Source organism: Ambystoma mexicanum, chromosome 13, assembly GCF_040938575.1.
Source record: "Ambystoma mexicanum isolate Mex_15411 chromosome 13, UKY_AmexF1_1, whole genome shotgun sequence".
Lineage (NCBI taxonomy): Eukaryota > Metazoa > Chordata > Amphibia > Caudata > Ambystomatidae > Ambystoma > Ambystoma mexicanum.
In genome coordinates, this window is record NC_090938.1 from 159,425,340 (window position 1) to 159,447,152 (window position 21,813).

The 21,813-nt window shown below is 45.4% G+C and overlaps 1 protein-coding gene across 1 annotated transcript in view; it reads right to left on the reverse strand.

Moving 5' to 3' along the window:
- ITPR3 (inositol 1,4,5-trisphosphate receptor type 3) overlaps positions 1-21,813 on the reverse strand; it is a 510,867-nt gene that overhangs the window by 294,902 nt on the left and 194,152 nt on the right. Inside the window, exon 4 of the mRNA XM_069633522.1 lies at positions 8,727-8,813. Coding sequence (XP_069489623.1) covers positions 8,727-8,813 — 87 coding nt within the window. The remainder of the gene's footprint in view (positions 1-8,726; positions 8,814-21,813) is intronic.

Genomic DNA, 21,813 nt, shown 5'->3' on the forward strand with positions numbered 1-21,813 from the left:
GCGCCCTGCGGGTGCCCCGTTGTTATCACCACTTCTCTGACACTAAGTTCCTCTGTCCTCCGGCACCCCCGGCCATCTTGTCTGTTACCTAGCTAGGCCAGGTCGCGTCTCACCCTCTGAGGTCCACTTTAGGCTACAAAGGGCCCGGGGCACAGTTCCCGGTCACACAGCACGATCCGGGTATAAAGTATCTTCGATCAGGCCCTGCTCCCTTCCCAGGTCCACGCCGTCGGCCTCGCAGGACTGGGTGTCCTTAATGACCTCGATGCACCCGCGTCGTGCACCTACACCATCACCATGCTCCAGTGCGACCGACAGGCGCCCAGATCAAGCACCCCTTTGTTCCTTCGTTCGGCGGCGGCGGCGGCCATTTTCTCGTTCAACGCACTCTCGCCTCCAGATCTTCTTTTAGCTTTTTGTTGCGCTCTCACGGTGCAGGCCCGTGTCGAAACATAGCCTCACGTTCACCTGAGATTCATGCGCGCAGTCATGTCGGTCTCAGCCAAATTGCATCGGTCCTTGCACTGTTTTCAGTCGGATAATGTGCGGATCTTCGGGAGCCCCCGTACAGACACGTCCTTTCACATGGCTTCCTAGCCACGCCCTCTTGCTAAATGATTATTTCATTTTGCTGGTACTACCCCAGCTCAATATCCAATATTCAGCATTTTCTCAGCTAGGTGATTTTCCTGTTCACTCGGGAACTTGGACTCAGTAGCCCTGCAAGGAGTCTCTTGATTTGCATCTTCTCTGAGATGTTTTGAGCCGCTCTTCTACGATGCTTTAATCCTCTGAATGTGCCATTTCTGGTTCTTTATCACACTCCGGTCTCTAGCCTTATGTTTGGGTGCAGGTAGTAAGGTTTCCCCTCTTGCTGTTTCTTAGGCTGCGGTTGTCCTCTTGCTTCTCACTCTGAATGGCTCCCTTGCTCCTCAGCTCATAGCGTGCCCACCTGGAAGTACTGGCAGTAGCAGTTCCGGTTTCTCCACACCAGTCTGCTCTCACTCGGCGCCGGCAGTTGTACTTTTGGATGGGTTGCGTGCGTCCTTCTCTTCTTCCACCTCAGCTGGATCCATGTCAGAAAACCAATGGCCTTTGGCTCGTCCCTCTGGTCATTCTCCGGTCAGGAGGAACAGCTTCCCCCGGTTTTCTCCTCTCCTTGCCGAACCTGCTTGCAGGCAGGGTCGGACTGGGGCAGAACATGTTCTCTGGCACCAATGAAAAAGAGGCCCCTTATAGCGTCTTTTTATGTGATATCTTTCCGCAGTCCAATTAGGCTCGTGAAGAAGAGGATTCATTCTCGAAACGCGTCAGCCACTGACATTGGACGAACGGACAGCTTTGCTGACAAAGGCTCCATTATTAAATGGCTATGTTTTACTTATAACACTTGCCAGAATGTATTTTTGTTGTACTTATTGATTGAAGCAGCTTTACACATAAGTTTTGAATTGTTGAGTCCTTAACTGTCTTTTGTCGGTACTATATAGTGTGCAGGGGACGGGAAGGTTCCAATCTTGGGCCCTCAATCTTTTCTTGCTCATAGTGTTGGTTCTGTGCCAGGAATGCAGTTCCTCCCCTGCACCTTGAATCATCTTAAAATAAAATTATTTGATTGTTTGAAAACACCTCACTCTGAAAATTGGTGTGCGCCAATAATCCCTGTTCCCACAGTTGGAAATGGCAATTCATTCCTTTTGTGACAGACTGTTTGAGTAGTACTCAACGGGAGGCTTTTGATCAAATGTGATGACAAGTGTGCCTTTAAAAGAATATCTATTCAGTAACACTGGTTAAAACTACTAGCCGCATGGTGAAGTAACTTATCAGACTGGCCCAGAAAGTGCGCCACTTTAACCAAAAAAACGGGCGCAAACTAGCATTTTGCGTTTTTGGTTCGAGTGGTGCCCTATTGCCCTAAAGGCCAGTCCGAGCCAGGCCTATGGGATATCTGCAATGTCAAACACCTCTTCCTTCCATCTTGATGCTGATGATCCAGCTTCTTCTGGCTGGCCAGACTTTTCATCCAGCTCTGGTGCTGCGAGACAGGCTTCACAACTGGAGAACAGGCCGCCAAGAACTTCTCTCTTTACTCGAGGACATGTGTGATTCGCCCAAAACCAGAGCAGGCCTAGCTAGAGATGAAAAGTGGGATTTATACACAGCCAAAGTCAAATAATCTCTATTTTAGTCACTGGTTTATTCTTGGTTTCGATTGTTGGCGAAAATGTATTTTATTTATTTGTTTATTGGTTATTTATAATGCGCCTATACAGCAAATGGTGTCTCAAGGCGCAACAAGACAAAAGGGTATGGGGGGACAGGGACGATGGATGACAAAAACGGTCCTACTAGTCCTTGAGAAATTCAGAGTGTGCAAGTCAAATGCAACATTAGGATGGGTGCACAAATGGGAAGGCCTCACCTCATGATACGGGGGGCTACATAAAATATGCAGGTAACAGGTAAAATGCAACATTAGGATGGGTGCACAAATGGGAAGGCCTCACCTCATGATACGGGGGGCTACATAAAATATGCAGGTAACAGGTAAAATGCAACATTAGGATGGGTGCACAAATGGGAAGGCCTCACCTCATGATACGGGGGGCTACATAAATTATGCAGGTAACAGGTAAAATGCAACATTAGGGTCGGTGCACAAAATGGGAAGGCCTCACCTCATGATACGGGGGGCTACATAAAATATGCAGGTAACAGGTAAAATGCAACATTAGGATCGGTGCACAAAATGGGAAGGCCTCACCTCATGATACGGGGGGCTACATAAAATATGCAGGTAACAGGTAAAATGCAACATTAGGATCGGTGCACAAAATGGGAAGGCCTCACCTCATGATACGGGGGGCTACATAAAATATGCAGGTAACAGGTAAAATGCAACATTAGGATCGGTGCACAAAATGGGAAGGCCTCACCTCATGATACGGGGGGCTACATAAAATATGCAGGTAACAGGTAAAATGCAACATTAGGATCGGTGCACAAAATGGGAAGGCCTCACCTCATGATACGGGGGGCTACATAAAATATGCAGGTAACAGGTAAAATGCAACATTAGGATCGGTGCACAAAATGGGAAGGCCACAGCTCATGAAGGGGGGGGGCTACATCAAATAGACAGGTGTAAATAAGTAGCATAGAGCAGGGCTCAGAGTGTCAATCTGGTGGTAACAGGCAGGTTAGGTAGAAAAACAGCACATGCTGAGAGTGTCAATCCAGAGTTACGAAGGCAGCAAATGCTGCTAGGTCCCATCCAGGATGGGGCCGCACAGGCTACGGGGGTTTTAGGAAAACAAGTCCAAGGGTTACAGGCAAAGCACAGCGTGAGCTGATAAAACGACAGTCTACTGGTTACTGCTTGCACTTGTTGTGGAGCAAGTTCTGTGTGTAAAAGACAATTTGCTCATAGCAGTACTTGGAGGGGAAGTGTTTCCGCGGCATGGTGAATGAATAGCAGTAGGAGAGACAGGTCGGGTGCCTTAGCTGGTTCGAAGTGAAGCAGGTTGAAGTGGCAAAGACAGGCGAGCAGGCCATAGGCCGTTTCTTGTGAACAGTGAACGCAATGTCCATGGTAGCCATTGGCTGTCCCGGCTGCTTCTGAGATAGCAAAGTGATCAAGAGGGAGAGGCAGCAACAGGAGAGAAGGCGCCAGATTACTCGTACTGCTAGTGTGGAGGCAGCAGGATGCCAGGGGCACTAAGATGCTCAGGTTCGTAGGGTGTTATAGCGGCAAATTAACGTGCCTGATTGACAGCACAACTACGGCTCCCGGGCCTTGACAGGATATCCAAGCCCTAGCCAATCCGCAATCAGCAGAGGCGGGCTAAACGTGGAAGCAGGTGCTTGGGCTCTTCTTGTCACAACAGCGGCCATTTTAGAGAGCGCCCATCGCTCTTAATAGTAATATGGAGCCCAGCACGGGATCATCGGGTTGCTGGCCAGGATGTTCTTCATGGGAATCGGATCTTAAGAAGGCTTAGGGGTTCATTAAGAGGAGGGCGGTAAGGGATTACCGGCACCAGTAAGGGCACCAGTGCCGGTAATCCCTTACCGCCCTACTACGAGTTCCCTTTGCGGGTCCTCCCTTAACGGCTGGTTTTACCAGGCGTTAACGACGGGACCCGCAAAAGGGACTTTGGAGCTAATAACGGTACCGCAATTTGCGGTACCTTTATTAGCGCCTTCCCCATAACCATTTGAGCCCTTTGGGGGCTCAAATGGTGATGGGGAAGGACCCTGGTGAATGGGGAATTACCGCTCCGGCCAACCTTGGAATGGGGCGGTAATAGCTCCATTCACCAGGGCGGAGTTGGTAAGAATTTGGAGGCAGCCATGGCGCTAATAGCGCCATGGTTACCGCCAAACTCCTAATGAGGCCCATTGTCTTTTCTAGCACAGGCCAACTAGAATCCTGTGCCAGGACTCTGCAGCCACATTACAGAACACAGAGGCCTGTCCATCGGGCATAATTTATCCCAAGACATGAACTCAAACAAAGCCATACTTTCTCATCCCAGAACACATGCGTATTAAACGGGGAATCAATGCAATTGGTCAAATTCCTTTTACGCATCAAATAACCTATCATTTTCATAATAACAGTGCGGTTACACCTCTCACATGCATTGTAGTAGACCTCCACTTTACTAAACTATTCACTCCCTACTTTATGCGACCCAAATTCCATATAAAGCCATATAAAGACATGTAGTTAAGTATGAAGATGTGTTTAACTGAATCCTCCTCCAATACACCACCCATGCCTTCAATCTAAGACTCACTGAACGGCTATAGTGCTGTTTGTATGCCCCTAATGTCATGTTACATTCTCGTATGTAAATCCAGTAGAATATCCATCAAACTAAGAAAAGAATCATCACCATTTGCTCACTTTAACAAAGCTTCCAGTCACAGTGTCTGCCGGCCTTTGACCAGGCTTCCAGTCACAGTATATGCCGGCCTTTAACAAAACTACCAGTCACAGTATCTGCCAACCTTTAACAAGGCTACCAGTCACTGTATCTGCTGGCCTTTAACAAGGCTACCAGTCACAGTATCTGCCAACCTTTAACAAAGCTACCAGTCACTGTAGCTGCCAACATTTAATAAGGCTACCAGTCACTGTATTGGCCGGCCTTTAACAAGGCTACCAGTCAGGCCTTTAACAAGGCTGCCAGTCACTGTATCGGCTGGCCTTTAACAAGGCTACCAATCACTGTATCTGCCGGCCTTCAACAAGTCTACCAGTCACAGTACCTGTCGGCCTTTAACAAGGCTACCAAGCACTGTATCGGCCGGCCTTTAACAAGGCTACCAGTCACTGTATCTGCCGGCCTTTAACAAGGCTACCAGTCACAGAATCTGCCGGCCTTTAACAAGACTACCAGTCACTGTATAGTCACAGTATCTGCCGGCCTTTATCAAGGCTACCAGTCACTGTATCGGTCGGCTTTTAACAAGACTACCAGTCACTGTAAGGTCTTTGAACAAGTCTATACCTCTTTCTCAGTTATCTGACAGATTAAATTAACTCGTGTTGATACTTACCCCTGTGGCTGAGAACTCTGAACTGATTCAATGGGAACAAATGATCATACATTGCATTAAAAAGAATGGAATCAGTTGAATGCAACTTTCTTCTTCAATGTTCATTCCAGAGCTTTACTAAATCATCTCTTCAATAATTGAAATCTTCTAATATGAAACTATTCTCTTGTGATGGAATCTGTATGCAAAATATTGAGACAAATAATCATTTTTCCAATGACATTGCTTGCTGTGTTACATGTATATCTACCAGAATGCTTCAATTCACCACGTAGTTTACTACCTGATAAGAATATCCACAGTATTTGATCTTTGCAATTTTTTTGTATCATTTCTCTCTCGTCTATTCTAATGATTTATAATTGAATAGCGACCATCAATGCCTTTCATAGGGAATTCTCAGCGGAGTCCTGTTGTTCCAATGGACACATATATTCTGGGCCTAAAATGATGTTTTAATTATGTTCTTAATTGTATTATACCCAAAACCCCCAGTGGCTTTCAAGTGTGGTCATGCATGAGGCATTCCAAAAGCAGCCGCAGGGAAGGTCTATGGGCACTTCCTAAGTGATGAACCTTTTAGTTCAGCACAGAGTATATTCCATCATCTGCGGTCCAGGTAGATCAGGGTCTGTAACCTTGGTCTCCCCAGAGGTTTGGACAACAATTCGCATCAATCCTATCCAGCACAGTCAATGATGAGGGACCAATGGAGCTGCTGCCCAAAACATCTGGAGAGCTGCAGGTTGCAGACACCTGATGCAGATAAACAACTATCCTATGTCCACACATGCAAAGCAGTAGCGATCAGGAGTAGACCTGCACTATGAGAGCTTAGCAGAGGCCGAGACAGGGTAGGGGCAGAGCTGAGCTGGCAAGGCCCACACAAAATCTGTAAATGCCCACTTAGCAGCGCTGTGCGGGCATTTACAGATGCTAATGTCCTTACGCTAAATTAGCTTCAGGCCCTACTTGTTAGACAATCCTGGCTACGCCTCTGGACCTTAGAATGTGACATAGGGGCAGGGGGAGGGAAGCACATTGATTGATTTTGAAATTTCAGATCCTCTTATTGTAGAAGGCAAATTAGCAGATGGTGAACCTCTCTCACTTCCAGAAACACTAATGTTCAGAACATTATTATATGCCGACGTTCACGTTTTTTAACCTCTCTTCTTACCATATGCCCTATCTATGGAAAGTCTAAGTCTACGGAAGGATAACTAGAGGCTGCCATTATAAATGCTTGATTTTGTGATGTACTCCCAAATGTATAGATCTTCCGCTCAAGACAATAAGGATCCTTAAAGAACCCATCTCCCCTAGGACGCTATGTGGCCAGAGCATCAGCCTCGATGACGCATCTATCCATGGGACCTATTTAAACTTTGAACCAATCATAGAGTTCCTTTTTAGTTTGGGCTATTAGGTGGCACGTGTGCCACCTGTAAACTATTGCATTGGAGTACAGGTAGAGAGAAACATGGCATATGAGAAGGGACACACAGCTTGCACCATTTTGCACCTGCAACCATCAATAGCCAGTTAATACCACAATGGCAGTGCCGGCAAGTGCTTTTCTCATGCCCACACAAAAGTCCAAACTGTTGGCATTGCCAATGCCTGTTACATATGGTCTTAAACACCTATATACAACATATTTTGGCAAAGAATACATGTGAAGGCTTAACACATGTGGGTGTACACATATAGCCAGTAGCATCACTAATGACTCAAACTCTGTGTTATCTAACTTTGTTACCCTGAGATCTAGGTCAAAATGTATTCATTGCTATTAAACTCATTGCCACATTAAGACAATTTAAACAAAAAGCCATTTCTTCAATGGGCACGTTTTGCCATTAAGCACACACTGGTGTAATAACACTTTCTTAACCAAGTATGCCAGATGACGTCTAAGCAGTACAGCATCCTGACCCATAGTACTGAAATAAAGCACTTGGCGTGTTTCATGGTTTTCTTTTCTGGAGAAAATGTAAAGACGAGTCATAATGTTATGTTGCCTGGGTTCATACTCTGCACAGCTGCCTCTCATCACTCAGGTGGATATGGAAGGGGGTGGGAGGATTTTGCTGTACAAAACATGCTTTTTATCCGAGGGATTTGTAGAAAAAACAAACCTATAAAAGCAGTAATGATGAAAACAGTAGGATTAGGGGTGAACATTGTCTGCCTATAGAAAGGCCCAAATTGCTGGCTTTGCCGATGCTTCTCAATTATTATGGATTTTTATGGAAAGTCTTCGGGATTCAGGGTTTCTCACCCAAGTGTCATTTCTCTACTCAAATATGTTTTCTGAGCAACAACGTGCTTAGTACACCGAACACTACCTCAGCATACCCATTTTCACACTAGGCTCTCTCCCCTTTGACAGCTGGATGGGCAATCACAGATTTTCCGTCTGGATTCTGGTAACAGCTAATAGACGAATAAGCCTCCATACTTTAAGGGTACGCTTGAGCATATCTAAAGCCTATCACGCAGCCACTTACTGGGCACTTTTCAGTTCCTCCTTATATTATGACATTGACTATATACTTGTTCTAAGGATTATTGGGCACCAGCCCTGTTTTTGTGATCGCTGGCATGCTTTGCTAGATCATCACTGATGCTAGAAGCATGCATACCACAACAAACTCCATGCCTTTCTTCCATCACCTCTCACATCCTTCATGGGGGTGTAGTGTCTGCTCCCCCTTAACCCTTAGTACCTTCTCTTTACCTTTTCTCTTCCTCAGGGACTGTGGTCTGAATGTCCCTGGAAGGGGGGGGGGGGGGCAGAATATGGCATTGTTTGGAAAAACTTTGGTGCTGTTTGACCACTATGTTGGTGACTGGCAGAGCATACAAGTATTAATATAGCAGGACATTGAACATTTAAGGGAGGTGCGTGGTGGTGACAGGACACATATGCCAGACAAAGAGAAAATGAGTCTGTGGTCCAGCTGTGAGAGTTCTGGGATGTGTGATGGTGAGGTGTGGGGGGCTACGGTGGAACAGATTTTGATAATATACTACGGCTTCCCCCTATTGGGATTTTATGGAAGAGATATCTGGATCCTAGCTGCAAAGCATGTTTGTTTTCTGCCAGGATCGGGAGGCATATCCGTGGGTGTAGATTGTCTGGTACGTACCTGGATCACGCTGCCGTACTTCACCACTTCCCCATGGACTTTCTTATTCTCTGTGTCATTCTGTTTCTGCTCCAGCTGAGCCGCATGCTGTTGAAAGAAGGACAAGCCAGATGGTGATTTAGGTCAGTATTACAGGTGGGTATTGTATTGCTCTGGACAGGCACTTAGGTGTCAGAGCCAACATTATTCAGGAGGAATCATTTGTTTTGTCCCTGTCATGTGTATATAAGCAATACATTATTCACCGTAATCATTTTTCTGATGCTTGTATCTGCTTAGATGCACATGCCATGCATACACCAACATCTAGTGGTAGTCATGGAGTATTACATGATTTGTTTTTGAAACTCAAAAACGGGAATTGACTGGGCGTGTTAGTAATACTATCCCTAGTGACGTCTACTGTACCCATGGTCCTTCACACGTCGAGGTACCTCAGATTGTTTTGTATCTGACACGAGGTTGCATGAAGTGTGCCTGAGTACAGAAGTAATAAATCAGAAAGAAGGTAGAGTAAAAACATCCATGCACCTTCGACTCCAGGAGGGGAGGATGGGTGGGCACATTTGAATATAAGAAGATACAAGCATCAGAAATACGATTACGGTGAGTAATGTATGCCTTCTGAGGCTTGTCAATCTGCTTAGGTCACATGCTATGCAGCAATTAGAAAGCAGTACCTAGAGAATGAGGTGGGTTGTGAGAAGGTACAGTGGCAAATATATGTTTTAGCACCCCTTGTCCCACCTGTGAGTCTGCTTTAAAGTGTGAGTCAATGCAGTAATGCTGAGTAAATGTATGTATAGAGTGCCAAGTAGCTGCTTTGCAAATTGCGTCTAAGGGGACATTTGCAATAAATGCAAAAGTAGCTCCTGCACCACTGGTAGAGTGAGCGCTTGGTGTAAAAGGTAGAGTCTTTTTTGACAGTGAGCAGCAAAGATGTATGCACTTGACTATCCATCTGGAGATAGCGTTTTTTTTTAAATGTGATCTCCTTCCCTACCAGGTCCTATGGAAGCAAAGAGTTGGTCTGTTTTCCTTAGAGGTTTCATTTTGTTTATGTAGTACAAGACCACCCTTCTTGCATTTAAAGTATCAAGGCTTCTTTCTGCTGGGTAAGATGGTGTTTTGAAAAAGGTAGGTAGTTCCATGAACTGGTTCACATGGAACTTAGATATGAATTTAGGTGAGAACCTAGGGTGTATGTTCTAAGAACCACCTTGTCTTTGTGGATGACACTGAAAGGGTCTTGTATTGATAGTGCCTGTAGCTCACTGACTCTTCTTATTGAGGTGATAGTTACTAGAAAGGCAGTTTTGTAAGTTTAGGCAGGCCTTGTGCATTGGCACAAAAGGCAGACACAAGTGCTTTGTGAGTACAACGTTAAAGTGCCAACCTGGTGGAGGGTTTCAAATGGGAGGGTATAGTCTCTTTACTCCTTCCATGAATTCTTTGATAACAGGAACCTTCCACTAAGGCACCTTGTTTTGGAAAGTGGTGTAAGTGACAGGGCCACTAGGTGTACCTTGATGAAATTAAATAATAAACCAGAATCTAGTTAGTAGGGGGCGTGGAAAGTTTAGATTTTGTCTCATGCCCTTCGTCAGGTGAAAAGAGGGCCTTTTTAGGCACGGTGCCTGAAACAGGCCTAGTCTGAGCTTGTTTCTGAGACCTGTCATGTGGCGAATGCGATCGCGATGGCCCAGAGGACAGAGATGATTTAGAAGACTCCTCCTTAGACACCAGGTGGCCATGAACGATCAATGGCATGTTCTGCATTTGGCCGTGGGGTATGTCCCTAGTGCGTCGGGTGGTGTGTGTGCTTTTTCTGTCAGGTGCTTTCTCTGTAACAGGACCGCTGCCATCACTGGATTCCCTGCCACCTCTATGGAGGCCTCGGCCTACATGGCATGGCCAGCCCAGTGCTTAGTTCGATGGTCCTATAAAGTCTTAGGATGAAAGTGTCTGCAGGATTTGCAGTTCTTTTCTGGGTGATTCCTTGGCAGACAGTGATTGCACACCTTGTGCATGTATTCCCAGGGGTACTTCCCGTTACAAGATAGGCAGATTTTAAATGGCGTGTTTTCCATAGTGAGTGGAAAAGGCAGCACATTAATGAAAGGGAATCGAAGGGGTCAGATTAGGTATTCACTAAAGAAGAAGAAGAACTGTAATGGGCTGAGGCCCGGTGTGGCCTGAGTAAGCCACAGTCACTGTTGATGTTCTTAGTGCAGTGGGCGATGGGCGGTTGTCGAAAGAATAGGTAAGGAAGTCTAATATTAAACTTTTTCAATCAAAGGAGTTAGCTAGAAGAACTCTGAAAACTAGCCACCGACTATGATGGTAAAAAAAACAATCTGAGGGACCTCGACACGTGAAGCTCCATGGGTACAGTCGACGTCCCTTTTAGAGTTTCGAAATGAGACTACCACTAGATGTTGGCCCATGCAAAGCATGTGATCTAAGCAGTTTGCTTGTACCGTGTTAGCCAACGGTTGAATAGAATGTTGATCCAGAAGAAAACAAGTCGATACCTTAATTGGGCTAACAAAGTCATTTATTTTGCACATTTGTAAGCTTTCATGGAATTTGTCCACTTCCTCAGGCAGAGATGAAATGAAGCATTTGAAAAACATCACAGCATTACAGCTGACATAGCCCCTCCTGCAAACACCCCGGTATCTTTGCTTGTCTGTACCGGATTTGTAATTTTGCTCAGAAAGGCATGTGAATGTTCAACTTCCCCCACACATTGCAGTCTTCAAGGTATAAATGGTACACTGTGTTAAATAGGGCAAGGGTCCGTGAAAGTGGAGAGCAGAAACAAAAACATTAAAAAACAGCCCACCCTGTTAGTGTGCTCTCAGGAAGGCAGGAGGGGTTGGTTAGGTGTCAGTCATTGCATGTGCAGTCCAGTTGAAGTTTGATATGTCAGGCCAGTCCCTTTACAAGATCAGTGGCAGCACAATCATCAACATATCAGGCTAGTGCCTGCCTCTAGAGGTATGAAAGAGGGGATATACAGCTAGTTTATGTGTTTGTGTGTTAGGCCTGTGACCCATGGAGCCCAGTGTGGTAACTTTCTGTCAAATACCAAATACCACATCGGGATTGTGCTACATCTCAATCAAGAGGAAAGAGTGGGGTTTGACTAGGGACAAGGGCCATGGAAAGCTTTTGGCAAATAGGGCTGGGTTGGTTGGAGTTTGGCCACAATTCATTGCTTTAGCGAGGGTGGTGGGGCTGGTGCAGGGCTCTTGAATGTCTGTTAATGGCTTTGGAAAAAATGATGGAAAGTGTCAGATGTGGCTGTTGTGATCCCTGTATCTCTGAGTGGAAAAAGTGAAAATCTGGTAGTTGGAATAGTGACTCATGAAACTGCGATGTCTGTTCAAGCCCCCCTGCCAGTGTATTGAAAAAGTACATGCATTTGAATGCATGGGTCTTTCTCGCTTTATCAGTCCTGAAATTACCCCCAGAGTACAGCAATCTTGAGATTATCAAGGGGATGATTAGCTTTTGAAAAATGCTCACCCAATCACTTTCCATATATATATATATATATATATATATATATATTTGCAAGGTAAAATTGAAAAACCCAAAGAAATCTGCCGGTTTTGTTAAGCTATGCAGTCATAAGACGTGCCACCACAATGTGCACTGTTAAGACTAACACCCAGGACATCGAAGATTACATCACAATTAGAATCATTGATGACATCACTGATGACATCACATATCCGGTGCGGTTGTCTTTGTTCAGTGACAGTGAGAATTTTAAGCAGAGGACTTGATCTGGTCATAGTGCATTGAAAACATGATACACGCACTCTAAATGTGCTGCATATGTAAACCTTAACCTTGCTATTAAGATACTTTCCTTATGGTTTGGCCTGAGCTCATGGTGCACATACATGAGACACTAAGCAAGCCCCAGACAAAAGATTCATTTTTTATACATGATGATGAACTCTAATCTTGGTGTCATTTTCTGGTCATGGTGTTGGTTTCCTCCTTCCTTGAGTTACCGTTTATGTGCCTCAGATGTGTATGCATTGATGCTCTCCATGTGTATTGTTTGTACTAACCCATGTGCATAGTAATTCGTGCATTGTTAGTTGTTAATGCCAACCTTTAACATTAGTCAAGATTCTGATACACTTTATGATTCTACTGGCCAATATCACCAGATTAAAAATACTCTACTTCTATGGTCCATGCTGCAGCCGTTGCCTAAGAAACACTTGTCTACAGGCACGTTATAAATGACTTATGATATCATATGTGTATGTAATACTATATTGCTGTATTAACAACATTTCAATAGAATGTTTCTGTTTCAATAAGTACATGTCGTGATACAAGGGGTAGTTAATGAGAGGCAGTGCAGACCATCCTGCCATTCCACCTTTAGAAAGGGGTGTTCAGGACTGTGGGCCTTCCCAGAAGCCCAGCACCACACCCTATGGGGCACTGTTGCTCATTCTGTCTGTCCTGGCCTTTTCCTGATATTCGTATATGCATGGTGCCTTTGAGTACCTCCTGGCCTTTTCCTTATATTCGTATATGTATGGTGCCTTTGAGTACCTCCTGGCCTTTTCCTGATATTCGTATATGCATGGTGCCTTAGAGTACCCAGAAGCAGCCGGATATCAGAATGTTAGCACATTATAAAACAGCATTTGTATTTATTTGAAGGACAGGGATGCCAATTTCGATCTGAAATGACCTACACATTTATAGATAGGAGAGGCATTGCCAGGAAGGGTGCCTCTACAATAGGACAGAGATGAGAACATGCAGAGAGCCAGTGTACGAGGGTGTGAAAAGGTAGGATATTTCAGTGCGGGGGTCGTACTATCGTTGAGTATCGAGATACAGAGGAAACCGCATAATGGTATGTTCCCTATAATGCCATTTTGTATGTCATTGTGAATCCCTTCTCTTATAACATGTATGTGCTCATGGGCTTTGAAACAGGAACGTGTCGAGTTAAGCCGGTCATGACTTCCCACATCCCCTGAATTTCAAGGGTTTTGTTGCGTTAAATTTATGCAACTTAACGACATTACAATGTTTTTTCAGTGTCTATACGGCCCTGTAGTTATGGGTAAGTTACTCAACCCATAAGAAGAGCAGTTTTTGGGCAGTTTATAACTTTGGATTCAACTTGTACATTCTGGGAATCGTCTGAAGATACCACTCCTTCCCAAACACCCTTCCCTGCACCGCAGTTACTTCCGGGCATTGAAAAGGGGCAGAAGTGAGAACCCCAGAAGTATAGCCAAGTGACTAAACGAGAACTGCTGTACAGCCCCAGTTTGCAGGACTTCACGCATGTTTGAAAAGCTGCCAGGTCTGCTGTAGCCAGAGGTGTAGGATTGCCTAACAAGTGGGGCCTGAAGCTAGCGTAGTTGGTCCCACCGCACTGACATTAACATCTGTAAATGCCCACACAGCGCTGCCGATAGGGCATTTACAGATTCTGCACGCTCAGGCCCTGCCCTTTCTACGCCTCTGGAATTTGTTGAGAAAAAGGCAGGAGAGAACAAAAACTAGGGCAGTATCAGAGTATCCACTTTAACGCTAAAAGCAAGCAAGTTAACAGGTGTCTGGCGTTTTCTCCCAGTGCACATAGTACAAGTACCATGTACTAAGCTTCCGGGGGTGGGGGGGGATATAAGCAGTGAACATTTTCAGGAACGCAGATTATATATAACGCTGAGACTTGACTTGTATTCTTTGCTCCCGGAATTTTTAAATTGAGTTTCACTAGTCAGATTAAAGTTACTTGATCTAGGCATGCCCTTTTTCTATTTCTTTTTTCTCTTGTTCTACGTATTAGGTTATAACGAGGATACTGCAGTGTTTTTGGCTTTCTTTAACCTATTGTATATTAAAAATAAAACCTGACATAATAGTTTGCTGTACAGAGAGGCCTCCAAGCACATCCTCTTGGCAGCCGCCCAGTCTCTCTGAACTCGAACAGCAAAGTAACAGGTACCCTGGAGCTTGCTGGATGCAAAACATTAAAGAACAAGTTATGTACTTAAAAATACGAATAGGAATCAAAATCAAATTCAACATAATTCTACATAAAATTTCATAAATTGCACATCTTGAAACTTATTTTAAAAAGTGTTTCAATTAAAAAGCATTTTGTGCCAATAAACTAATTCACAACCCTACTTTGTGTATCAAACCATACATACTCTCACAACACGGCTCAGAAAGTCCTAATTTCAAACCTCCTGCTACAACTTTCATAGATGCTCTCACCCAAAGAATGGCTAATGACTTTCAAGGTCTTAATCAACGTTATACTCAATGCTGCAGATTCAATTTCCATCAGTTTTGCCCTGAACCTCTGGCTCAAAGCGGCGTTAGGGTCCTTTGTAAATTTATGCTGGCGCTAGGGGAGAGTTCCAGGACAGGTTGAAAAAGGTAACTGCATGTGAAGGCTCTAGGATTCATTTCTGGGCTCTAGAAGACACATACACACACAGCAGACATGTGTGGGTCATTTTTCAGCTGCTCCGGTTTGAATTCGATTCCTCAAAGCCCTGCATACACCTGACTGCAATCAAGAAAGATGGTTTATTAATTTATTACAGATTATTTTTAACGAGCACCTGTCTTTTCCCCAGTTGCCTTAGTGCGAGATACCCACTGATCGATGGTATGTAGGAGCCAGCCCATGCTCATTTATTTTTAATTTATTTAATTGGTTATTTATAACGTGCTTAATAGCCACAGGTTTCTAAGCGTGGATCCAGGGATCGAACCTGTGTTGCTCCGCATCGTCGTGCGTTGCCCCTGAGCTATACCCCCGAGACTGTTGTCCCCCCAGCAGAGGGTCAGCTATCTTTGGATTGCAAGATGTTTTAAGTACAACTCCCCGTTGACTTAGCCGGCGTAGTCCGTGGTGAGGCACCGTTGTAGTCCAAAACATCTTGGTATCTGCAGGCCCCAGTAGAATAGTGTCACACTCAGACGTTGCACTCAGGTTCATTAAGACTAGAAATGGTAGACATGTTTGTATTTCCACCCTTGAGGGCAAGGGTGGATGCACTAAACAGAGCAATCACTGCCTCTCCAAACCTTATAGACTACAACTCTGAGATGAATCCGATGGGATCATCACTTCTTTCCCGGCAGTGAACTCTCCCCATGTGGCCCGGGGACGGCAGCCGCATCCTGATCCTGACCCTGGGGTGGCTATTTGAGGGAGGAGCACATGGGGAGATGACCTCCAGGGAAGTGGCAGGGCACCACTGGACAAGGCACAGTATTCCCCTTCCTCTCTTTGAGGATTCCCCACCTGTGCCCGATGCCTTGATGGCATGTTGTTACACCTCCCCTCATCCACCTGGGAAAAGTATTAAACACCATCCAACAAGATCTATGTGTAAACCATCAGGACTTGTCTTACCCTCCAGAACTCAGGAGAATGTCGTCTCAGAATGTCTTCAAACACTTATATTCTACATATATAACATCAAGAACGGACTTCCATTCCCATAACTGCAAGAGTACTGAGACGAGGAAGAGGAGCCGAGTAATGCAGAGCATAAAAAGACCAAGAGTGCAGGCTGTGCTCTAGTTGTTGTGAGTATAGTCCTGTAACCAGGAGAATCGCAGCCACAGCTGACCAGAGCGTGCTGCTTGAGTGAGAAAGTTGTTTCCCTCAAGACGCACCGAGAGACCGTGGAGCTGCAGAGGCTGCCGTGGAGCCATCTGGCTAAGGAAGACAGAAGTGGGAATCTGACCGCAAGATTAGACATGCTGCGAGAACACCAAAAGCTAGCACTGGGCTCCTGGGCGTTTGCAGGTGCAGAGCAGCGTCATTGTCCTTGCCGAAGCCGAGCGGAAATCAGAAGAGCACAGCACGAACTGTAGGGAGCGTGCCGGCCCAGAATGCAGTGAAGCACAGAGGGAAGCAGAATGACTGCTTCTGGCTGACCACCAGAAGAGGAAAGAAAGCCAGCAGGAGTCAGTGATTTGCCTAAAGAGAAGCAGGGACACCTGGGCATACAAGCAGACTTACCAAAGGCAAATAAATGTAATACATGGGAATGAAAGACTTGAAAGGGAAGGAAATACCGAACCCTTTGTAAAAAGGGAAAGCAAATGAGAAGTAAAAGACTAAGGCCCTCATTCCAACCCAGGCGTTAAGGGTTTAACGGCGCCGTCGGCGCCGTTAAACCCTTGACGCCTGATTTCCACCTTAAGGCCTGCTTTTAGCAGGCGTTAAGTACCAAGGCGCTAAGCGTCCTTGGCGCTAATTACGGCACCGTAATTTACGGTGCCGTAATTAGCGCCTTCCCCACTCCCATTATGCCCTATGGGGCAAAAATGGGAATGGGGAAGGGTAAATGGGGATTGGGGATTTACCGCCCCACTCACCTTGGAATGGGGCAGTAAATCCGCCATCCACCATGGTGTAAACAGAGTTTACACCATGGTGGTAAAGTAGGGAACTTACCACCTGGGTTGGAATGAGGGCCTAAGTCTGGCAAATGTATGCAATACATATTGAAGAAAAACCATGACAGGTACCAGGCAGGTACTGTGTTGGATAAAGTAGACTCAAGAGAATATTACATATGAAGGTGCGTGCAGAGCACACAGGAAAAGAAAGCCCTGGTAAGAGATTATATCAGGCAATTACAAGAGTATAAAGAAAGCTCTGGCAGGATAGAATACCAGGCAAAATCAAGTGCACTTTAATGGGAAAGTCCTGGTAGGGTAATACATCAGGCAAATGCAAAGTGGGCAGAGTATAAAGAATACATTAGCTGAAGGGGTCCTCAGAAAGATATAGCAGGACCAGCCAAAACATATGAAGAAAGCCCTGGCAATTGTATGTTTGCTAAAGAGAGTCCTGGCAGGAGAGTATACCAGGCAAGTGCAAGAGTGTTTTCATTGGAAAGCCTTGTTAGAGAAATATACAAGGAAAAGACAAATGGAACAGTATACAAGAAATAAATCAGCAACAGGAGTCCTGAGCTGGAAATATCAGGACCAGCCGGTTCCATGTAATAATGTCGCCACACAAATCTCGCCATGCAAAAATATCGCTGAAAAATGGCTGTTTTTTGTGGTGACATTATTGCATGGAACATGCGGGGGACACCCCCGCAACCTCCAACCTTTTTTTTCTGTACATTTTTTTTTTGCCTCTGTCACCATATATATGGTCACCCAAATAATATCGCCACGACATTTTCCCGGCGATATTATTTACGGCGACCATATATATGGCGATATTATTACCTGATACCGATCAGCCCAAGGCTGTGTGAAATCAAGAAAACAAGAAGTGAAAACCTGGAAGGAGAATACATCAGACATCCTAACAGGATAAGAATAAAGAACCAAGTTGGTTTGTGGAGCAGTTACATTGTGTATTAAAAGAAATTCAAGGACCTGATATCTTTGAACATACAACAGAGGGAATAGCAATACAGGGGAAGGCAACCCCCCTCTGGAATAAGAAAAGCTGTCCTTCTGGAACTTGGGTTGAGTTACGCATTTTTCTTATGAATAATTATAAACCACTTCATGTCAAAGACATGAATTACCTTTTTCACCTTAGAGTTTATTTTTATTTATTTTTTATTTATTTGGATTTATAAAGCGCCGATGGCCCTGGGGCATTGTGGCGCTGTTACAGGATACTCGCTTACATGAACAACAATTAAACATATTGAGCATACAGAATCATCGTTTACATGTTTACATAACAGCATGTTGCATAGCGAGCTACGGTGACTAATACAATCGTGTGATACAGTGGTAACTGTGCCAGTTATGTAAGCATTAGGTGGAAAGGTTTAGTGAAAGAGTTGTGCTTTGAGGGCCTTGTGGAATGAAGTGAATTTTGCTGGAGTGTGAGGACCAGAATTGTACTTTGAACACAGGACGGTTTTCCTTTGGAAACCCTTACCTTGACGGACCCTTGGTTTTGATTTTAGGTAGGGACACACCTATAGTGCAGGGACAGAGAGGCATTTCCCCACCCCCTTTTATTTTAATACAGGTCATTGACCAAAACTGTGAACCTCTTGTGTCCGAGTTTCATTCCTGGCTGCTCACCGCTCCCATGATCCCTCACCATTCACTATGCTGTGAAGGACTGATGGGAGTTACAGTCCAACACATCTTGAAAGCCTAAGGTTGCAGGCCCATGCTTTACACGGTCTGATGTTAAATGAATGCTTGTCTGAACAAGAAGGCCTTGGGGTCTTTCTGCATCCTTCAATGGTTCTCTTGAGACAACTGCCTGTTAAGTAGATTGAGCCAATATTTTTTCCCCAATGTGTGCAGGAGTCTTCCTCTATCTTAAACTCCCTTAAAAGGTTTTGGTGCGATCCAATTGACTTGAGAGGAGTGCAAACTATGTTTGGGGGAAAAGGGGGTAGCCAAAGTCTTATACAATGACGGCAACTACTTCATAAGGGTCCACAAGAGTGCGGAGACAACTGTTTTCTTGGCGCCACCGGGACGCAGTGGTAAGGGATATATTTGGCCGGTTTCCCTCAGGTTAAGAGATGCTTTGGTTGCCATGGGCACAATTCCCCAGGTTGAGGTTAAAGGGGTTGCGTCCTCCCTAGATTTGGAGATGTGCCCTTAGTTCCCTCAAACCTTTGCATCTCCCATTCCCCCTTCAGGTCGGTGGTTCAGGGAGTCAGGTAAAGGGGGTCCGGTCAGGCTGGATGTTGTCCATGGCTTACAGAGAGCAATCAGGGCTGGGGTTCTGCTGTGCTCTCAAAGTCTCTGCGACCAGGTCAGTTTCCTGCATCTCCTGTCTGACTAGAGTTGCCCAGCAGCCAGCAGTTTATGGGAGATGGGCCAGGAGGGCAGGGTCGCCTTGTGCGATCCTCCATTTTTTAAAAGCACAAAATCTTCCGAGTTGGTGCATATGTTCACGGTAACGCTAAAATGGCTATCTGTATTCTAAGGGGAAACGCCCAGGCCTGAATTCAGTGGATTTTGTAAATGGAAAGGAAAATTAAATGCTTAAAAAATATACAAAGCTCTCTGCTCCTTTGTCATGGAAAAAAGGGTTTGCAGCACTTTGTAAGTATGTATAATGCATAACTATGAACTGTGTTCCTGATTTACAGTGCTAATAGCAGGCGATTTGTGTTGATAAGGTAGTTTACAGACTTTGCAAGTCGCACCATTTCACTTGTGAATTGCCCAACCAGCACTGCATTTTCTTGCATTCTGTCACTTGCAGCCTTGCATTTATAATGGAAGGAAGCTGCTATTACCAGAATGCAGAGCAACAAACTGCACAGGACCCACCACTCGGTCCAGACAGGGGACGTAGCTGGACCTCATGGGTTATCAGACTGCGGCAGACACACACCAGCATTTTAGATGTGCTCTGTACCACGAGATGCAAATACTAGAGCAAGCTCAAGTGGTCCGATGATGCGCGTGCAGCCCACCCAGTACAGGTATTATTTTTTGGTTTGCAATCTGGCATCTGCAGTTGTGCCTTTAAGCATTATAATAAAACAGAGGGCCAATAATGCAAAGACGCACTTCCCATGTTGATGTTAAATTGCATATTAATGAGCTGGGTCAATGACCATGATTTGCTTGAATCAAAATCACTTCCGGGTCCCGGTCCGCCCCGGCTACTTTGCACTCAATTGATTTCAGTCTAATATCAACACCAGCTCACGCACTGACCATAGCACTGGCCCAAATTAGCTAAGGGTTCCTGCGCATATGGACCGAATGCAGTGTACGAAAAGAAGTAGTGGAACTAGGTTCCCTGCCGGGCTGCCCCTGCTCCCCATAAACTCCCTTCCAGCAATTCAACCCCCCACAACCCCCATAAAAAAACACACACACCTGCTGTTTAAGGGAACGCTCAGAGCAGCGCACTGAGGTGCAAGTTTCAACTTCTTCCTACACTTTTATTTTAAAACGAAACCATTCCGGAACAGTTTCCTTTTAAAAATAAAAGTATAGGAACAGTAACTGTTTTTAAAGCTCACAACCGCTCCTGGGGGGCCAAAGTCCACTGTCGGCGAGATAGGGTTATCTTCCCCCAGATGTGCACCCTTGTGCTGCTCAGGCAGTGCCACATCAGGAGGCAGGCACATTGCAGTGTGAGCTTCCTCCGATAGAGTGCGGTCAGTGCCATAGGGCCACCACAGAGCGCTGCCAGTGCTCTAGGACTCTAGCAGTGTGAGCTTCCACCACTTGCAGTGGGAGCCTCCGCCAGCAGTGTCCTGGCAGTGCTGTAGAACTCTAGAGTGTGAGCTTCCTTCTGCATGCCTTTGCTGTCATATTAGGGCCAGCCGTTAAGATTCATCCCTCCATCATGCCCTGTCGTGGTTACAGGGCCTAGCTTTAGGACCATCCACTCCAGCAGTGCAATCGACCTCCATCATGCCCAGCCATTGATACAGGGCCTAGCTCTAGTATCACCCAGCAGTGCAATGTAACTATAGCAATGCAATCGTCCTCCATCATGCCCTGTCATTGATACAGGGCCTAGCTCTAGGATCATCCAGCAGTGCAATATAGCTCTAGCAGTGCAATTGACCTCCATCCTGCCCAGTCATTTATCCAGGGCCTAGCTCTAGGATCATCCAGCAGTGCAATATAACTCGAGCAGAGCAATCGACCTCCATCATTCCCTGTCATTGATACAGGGCCTAGCTCTAGGATCATCCAGCAGTGCAATAAAACTCAAGCAGAGCAATCGACCTCCATCATGCCCTGTCATTGATACAGGGTCTAGCTCTAAGATCATCCAGCAGTGCAATATAACTCAAGCAGAGCAATCGACTTCCATCGTGCTCTATCATTGATACAGGGCCTAGCCCTAGTATCACCCAGCAGTGCAATGTAACTATAGCAATGCAATTGACCTCCATCTGCCCAGTCATTTATCCAGAGCCTAGCTCTAGGATCATCCAGCAGTGCAATATAACTCAAGCAGAGCAATCGACTTCCATCATGCCCTATCATTGATACAGGGCCTAGCTCTAGGATAATACAGCAGTGCAATGTAACTCTAGCAGTGCAATCGACCTCCATCATGCCCTATCATTGA